The following is a 6,801-nucleotide window of genomic DNA, read 5'->3' as shown; positions in this document are numbered from 1 at the left end:
CCCCAGTCCAGGAGTGGAGGGACCGATGTGAATGAGGCAGCCCCTGGCTGTGACTGGCACCCCACTGAGATGACACAGGAGTCTTTTGATTGAATGTCAGAAACCTAGACGGAAGCTTTACGGGACTCCTAGGAGAGCGGGCCTCTAATGTGGCTGTTTGTGTAACTTCCCTTAAAATGTTGCCCCCCAAACAATGTAATCTTTCTTCCATGGTGCTCTTTTTTGCATTTGTTGTTTTATTAAAATTCCTTTAGGATGATTTGCAGATTCAAAGCATTTAAGCCACCATCCAGTTTCAAGCACGCTATGATTTTTCCCTCCTACAAAAATATTCGCCCTCCCCCCCTTTTTTCCTGTATCAGTGAGATACTCCAGGGGTCTGAGAGGTCTGAGAATGGGGCCCTCAGATCCTTTGGCACAGAGATCTCTTAAGATGGGAAGACGGGGGCCCCTGTGGCTCCTGTAGGGGCCTTCTTGGGTAGGTTATGTGGGACCTACTGGTGTGGACTGGGCTGGCAGGGGGAAGGGGGGTAGGAAATGGGGGCTGGGTGGAGGTGAGGGTGGGAGAGTAGGGAGCAAAGGGAAGTTATGAGAAAAAAGCGTGGAATTATAAGAAACAAAAGCAAAGGAAGAGTTAGATGTGTCCCCATGCAGCATCCCCGGGTGGTTTGCCAATCCCTGAGGTAGGTTCTCATTCTTCATCTCCAAGCCCGGAGCCCTGAAGAATTTCCAGAGCTCTGCCTGGCAGGGGTTCTGTCTGGGGACACTCCTTCATGACACAGCCTCAGCCAGCGACTGTGGGGAGAAATTTCTAGTGGTGCCTCTTGACTTCATGGACTTAGAGTCACTTCAGGCCCATCCCGTGTTCCTCTTTTCCTGAGCTTTCCCGAGCTGTTACAGCAGTCATGCGCTTGCAGGGGGAGGCACATTAGTCAAGGAGAAAACACAGTAGTGAAATTCAGTATAAGTCCTGCCGGTTGAGAAGGGACGAGGGTTTTGTTCAAGACATGGAGCCAGTCTCTGGCCACGGAGCCCTGTGGGCAGAGTCTCCTGTTTGGGGGACGAGAACCGTCATACTCATGTTGAAGTTCAAAGGAGAAGCCATGATCTGAATTCTGGGGATCAGCAAAGACTGAGGAAAGATATCAGATGAGGACAGAACGCTGACAACTCTGATCACCTGTCCATTGCAGTATGTGAGGTTCAAACGCGTATACATGAAAGAAAAGGTGTCCTGGACCCAGCGAGCTTTGGACGCTTCGGGCTCTCCTTTGCTTTTCCCATTTGCTTTCATCATCCTAGAACAAGGTGACACGAGGAGGTCCCTTAGTCTTCCTGGCGTTAGCGTTCCCGCCGTTGTCTAAATCATCATGGGTGTAGTTTTCCCTCTTCCAATCCCCACATATCGCTACATGCATCGAGAGCATTTTCAGAAGACTTGAATGAAATTGAAACATTGAGCCGAAAAAGTCAGTCTAAATGGGTGGGGATCGCATGTCACCTGGGTGACACTGACCCCAGCTGGAGAAAACGGATTTGAAAGCCAGATCGCTGACTCTGAGGCCGCTGTTCGGTCTCTCTTCCTGCCTTTAGTCCTAGAAAGTGAAGGCTCTCTTTTTCCTGGATGACTCATTTGCAAGATTTGATGAAAATATGTTTTGGTTCAACATACTTTTAGCTCTAGCTGGATTTTACAGTGAGGCCTGATATAAAATGCTTCCAGGCTTGAGACCCACAGCCAGAGGTTACGGTCCGCAGCTGCCAGTGTTCCTCTGGGATGCTAAATGATGTGTTGGCCTCAGAGAACGTTTCCTTTCCTGCTGCCCCCTGGTTGGGTTGTTTTTGGTTTTTATTTTTTTTCCCTTCTTCTGTTTCGCAGTTTTCTAATTCAGAGCTGCTTTTGTCTTCCCCTCTTTGCAGACTTTGGTTTGAGCAACTGCGCGGGGATCCTGGGCCACTCGGACCCGTTCAGCACGCAGTGTGGCAGCCCGGCCTATGCCGCGCCCGAACTTCTCGCCAGGAAGAAATATGGCCCCAAAATCGATGTCTGGTCCATGTGAGTTATGGAGCTTATGAAAGGGAACGCTCCCTCCTGTCGTGTCTGCTCTCCCTTTCTTAGGAACTAACCTTTGAGTATTCGATGAGAAGGGTGTTGTATTACAAGCTCTGGGATAGATATCTGGCGATTCTCTGGGCCCCGGCTTTCCAGCTCTGTTCCTTCTGGTCGGTTCTCCACAGACCACCAGAGAGACTTTTGCCAAAAGTCATTCCGTTGCTGGGGAGACCAGAAAACAAAGTCCTGAGCTCAAAGAGCTCACGTTCTGGTTTTATGAGTCACTCCTGTGGTTCCCCAGCTTAAAATTGTCCCGCAGCTTTCCATCGGCTCCAGAAGAAAGCCCCCCCGTGCCTGGCCCATGCTCCCGCCTCTACCCCTCCTACCCCACCCTCTGCTCACAACTCCTCAGGCACGTTGGCCTCTGTTTCATCTTTCCCACCTCTGAGCTTTGCACCTGCTATTTCCTGGGTCTGGAATGCCATTCCCCAGCTCTTCGGGTGCCCTGTCCACTCCCACATTCCAGTTTTAATCCAGTGTCACCACTGCAGAATCCATCTGGGAGTTCCCTGTTGGAAAGGCCCCACGACGCAGTCTCCTCACCCTTGCAAATCCCTCTCCAGCACCCACGGCGGCCTGGCATTTTCTGGTGTTTGAATCCATTTAGTATCTGTCTCCCCCGTCGGGAAGGATGCTGCATGAGGTTCGGGACCTTACGGGTCCGCTTCACCAGTGTCCCGTGCAGTGTGGGCCACCAGGGGCAAGCACAGTCACCGCTGAAGCGATGAGTCATGGGTCGCCGCAGCATTGCTGAGTCCAGAATCCCACGGTCCCCATGCCAAGCGAGCCCCTCAGCATCAGGCGAAGGGCCTGATGTGGTGCCTGGTAGAGGCACCGTGCAGGGTAGAGGGAGCCGTGCAGGGTCCTGGATCCTGGGGTAGGGACCAGCTTCCTCACCGAGGGGAAATGGGCTGTAGCCAGAGAGTGGACTCCTGATGAAGACGGAAGCTGGTGATGAGGGTGGCTCATTTGAACCCAGAGTGTGTAGATCCCGTACATTCTGGAATTCCCCTGCTTCTCTCCCTCCTCGCTCCACGTCCCTTGTCCAGATTGGAGAAAAGCTGACGTTTGCCGCATGCTTGGTGTATGGCACCCAGCTTGGCACTTAATTTTTGCAGTAACCCAGTTAAACTGTTACTCTCTGTTATCCCCATTTTATGGGAGAAGACACCCATCGCGAGAGACATTAAGAAAATTTCTTAAGGTCACGGGGCTACTAAGTGATGGAGCTGGCATTTGAACCAGGCAGACTCCGGGGTCTCAAGATAAAGGACTGAATCCTGAACCTGGCCCCATCACCTCGTGGGAAACCGTCCTCCCTCTCTGTCTCTCCCCATCTGTTCTCTAGTGGACTCCGCGTTGTTTCCTGTCCCTTGCGTGCACTATTCCTTCACCCAGGAATTCTTGTCCCTGCTCCTGGACTGCTTCTCTTTCCCTCTTCTTTTCTGGGATGGCGCCTCCCTCGGGCAGCCCTCCCTGCCTCCTACAGCTGGCTTTGAACCCCTGGTGTCTTGCTTGTTTCCTGCGCCCTACTCCCCTGGTGTTCACCCCGCGGTCACGGCTCCCCTGCCCATGGCCCTGCTCTGCAGGCCGATGGGGCAGGACACCAGGCACGGAGCTGGGGCTAGAGAAAGGAGGGAAGGGAGGGAGGGCCAGAAGCTACAGGGTCAGGGGCTGCAGTTGGCAGAGGAAGCGAACAGAGCCACAGGACCTCGCGCAAGGGTCTCGTAAGGGTCTGGAAATGAAGGGAGCTCCGGAGGTTCCAGTGGGAGGTGAGGGGAACCGGAGCCCAGCATGAGATGCTGGGGACAACAGCATTCCCTGCACTTGGGCGCAGCTCATCACAGGGTAGCGGGGAGTCAGCTTCCGCTCCCGGGTGGGCTGAGGGCTCCACGCTAATGATCCCCGTTGATCCTCAGGACAGCCAGCGAGTGTGTAAGCGGTGGAGATGCGCTTTCCACTCCCGGCTCTTCACCCAGAAGCCTGCGCTCCCAGTTACTTTACTGACCTGTCAAGAGGAGGTGTGGTCAGGGCTGTAGCTGGAGGGTGTGTGGTGTGCTTATGGCCCCCTGGGAGGGGCTTGGGGGGCCGCCGGAGTCGGTGGGAATGGTAGCAGGAAGCCCCGGTGGAGGAAGCCTTCTCCTCGAGGGACCCTGGGTTGTTGGGCCGGCGCTGCTGATTCACAGGCTCTTTATTCTGTGCCCAGAAGGGCCTCAGAATCCTTCTTAACATAACCATGGATCAGAATCGATACTTGAGGGTGAAATCCATTCTTGGTCTCTTTCAATGCGTAAGAATTCTTGCATGTGTCTGGCACATGTAAATATTTATTAAGGGATGAATATAAATGTTAGAGTCTATAATCACCTTCTCTCCTTAATAGTTCGGGAACTTGTGCTAAATGGAGAGCTCTACAAGGGACCATTTGTGCACACGAAGAATAAGTAAATAAAAAGGCTGTGGAGCAGAGGGAGCCTGAAAGGCCAAGAGGTTCAGAGGTGTGATGAAACTGCGGGGTGGGAGGCATAATGACCACAGGGACGAGAAGCTGGAGAGGAGGTGACAGTGTCCTCCTTGGGCCCTGCTTTCCCAGGGACCGAAGGATAGGTGTCATCACGAGTTGTCATGGTGACGAGGCTCTGCCTGTGAAGGGGGACCTTTCCACTCCATGACTGGCAAAGCAGGCAGCTCCTTACCGTCTAGAAGCGTTGGTAGAAGGAAGGAGCCTTGGGGATTGTCAGAGATGCAGGGGAGCTCCTGGGCACGTTTCACCTGCATGGAGCCTCTCGTCCCCTCGTGCTGACTGGAGGATGGGAGGAAATCCTTTCTCCTGTCTGGGGAAAATCCAGGGGGCATGAAAGGCATCAGCTGCAAAAGGCAGCACCGTCTGAGGGTCAGGTGTAAGCTCAGACTTTGTTCCTGCCCCTCCTGCCAAGTGCCTGGACTTGGGGAAGAAATCCACAGTTAGGGACCACAGGTGCTCTATTTCTCAGTTTTCGGGACCCATGATTCAAATAAAGGGGCCTGGTCTCCTGCCACCTGTTGTGTCCCCATCCGTCAGCCAGAAGCAGGGACTCCAGTCGGAAGGTGGAATCAGAGGAGGGAAGGTGGAGGGGAAGCTGCGGGAGGGATGGAGGTGACCCAGAACACTCGCCGTTGGGCTGTCTGGAGCTGCTGGANTTCTCCTCTCCGCCCTGGTTTCTGTCGCCGTTGGGCTGTCTGGAGCTGCTGGACATTTCTTTGCTCACCTCCCACTTAGTTGCCTTTTTTTCCCCCCAAGAAGGTGATATGTTGCTTAAGGTCTTCTGAAAAGCTCTCATCAGGCCTCATTCTTGGTCCTGGTGCCAGAGACTAATGTATGGTCACATCTTTGACAGATAGTAACACACCGTCCACACCTTGGTCTTTCAGTGGATGGTGCGATTGCCCTGGAGGCTGATGGGGGATCTCTAGGTAGACCAGAAACTCTGTGTGCTAGTCCCCTGTGGTGGGGAGTCGTGGTAGGGATTCTCACCCTGTTTAGCCACGAAGGACCCTGTTTTATTCTAATAAACAAGGTTTCCCTAGAGCAAGATGGGTTAGCTGACCCTGGAACATGCTCTAGGGGATGGGGCCACAGGACCCATGCCTAATTCACAGGAATGGCATCAATTAGGCCCCTTCTCAAAGCCGTTGATAAATCTTAAAAAACAAAAAGAAGCCACGTGAGCAACAGATATAGCTTACCAGCAATTTGTTCACTCGGCAACTATGTGTTGAGCCAGGTGCTGTGCCGAATTCTCAGTGCACAACGGGGGTTGAAACAGCCAAACAACCTTGGTCAGTCCCTGCTCCTGCAAAGATCGTTATTTTTTTTTTTTAAAGATTTTATTTATTCATTCGACAGAGAGAGAGACAGCCAGCGAGAGAGGGAACACAAGCAGGGGGGGTAGGAGGNGGAAGGTGGAATCAGAGGAGGGAAGGTGGAGGGGAAGCTGCGGGAGGGATGGAGGTGACCCAGAACACTCGCTTCTCCTCTCCGCCCTGGTTTCTGTCGCCGTTGGGCTGTCTGGAGCTGCTGGACATTTCTTTGCTCACCTCCCACTTAGTTGCCTTTTTTTCCCCCCAAGAAGGTGATATGTTGCTTAAGGTCTTCTGAAAAGCTCTCATCAGGCCTCATTCTTGGTCCTGGTGCCAGAGACTAATGTATGGTCACATCTTTGACAGATAGTAACACACCGTCCACACCTTGGTCTTTCAGTGGATGGTGCGATTGCCCTGGAGGCTGATGGGGGATCTCTAGGTAGACCAGAAACTCTGTGTGCTAGTCCCCTGTGGTGGGGAGTCGTGGTAGGGATTCTCACCCTGTTTAGCCACGAAGGACCCTGTTTTATTCTAATAAACAAGGTTTCCCTAGAGCAAGATGGGTTAGCTGACCCTGGAACATGCTCTAGGGGATGGGGCCACAGGACCCATGCCTAATTCACAGGAATGGCATCAATTAGGCCCCTTCTCAAAGCCGTTGATAAATCTTAAAAAACAAAAAGAAGCCACGTGAGCAACAGATATAGCTTACCAGCAATTTGTTCACTCGGCAACTATGTGTTGAGCCAGGTGCTGTGCCGAATTCTCAGTGCACAACGGGGGTTGAAACAGCCAAACAACCTTGGTCAGTCCCTGCTCCTGCAAAGATCGTTATTTTTTTTTTT

At 52.7% G+C, this 6,801-nt stretch overlaps 1 protein-coding gene across 1 annotated transcript in view; it reads left to right on the top strand.

The window, feature by feature from the left end:
- Positions 1-6,801, top strand: part of HUNK (hormonally up-regulated Neu-associated kinase) — a 106,581-nt gene that overhangs the window by 46,476 nt on the left and 53,304 nt on the right. The window contains exon 4 of the mRNA XM_034656314.1: positions 1,921-2,056. Coding sequence (XP_034512205.1) covers positions 1,921-2,056 — 136 coding nt within the window. The remainder of the gene's footprint in view (positions 1-1,920; positions 2,057-6,801) is intronic.

Source organism: Ailuropoda melanoleuca, chromosome 1, assembly GCF_002007445.2.
Source record: "Ailuropoda melanoleuca isolate Jingjing chromosome 1, ASM200744v2, whole genome shotgun sequence".
NCBI lineage: Eukaryota > Metazoa > Chordata > Mammalia > Carnivora > Ursidae > Ailuropoda > Ailuropoda melanoleuca.
The sequence above is the reverse complement of the archived record's forward strand: the minus strand, read 5'-3'. Positions and strand labels throughout refer to the sequence as shown.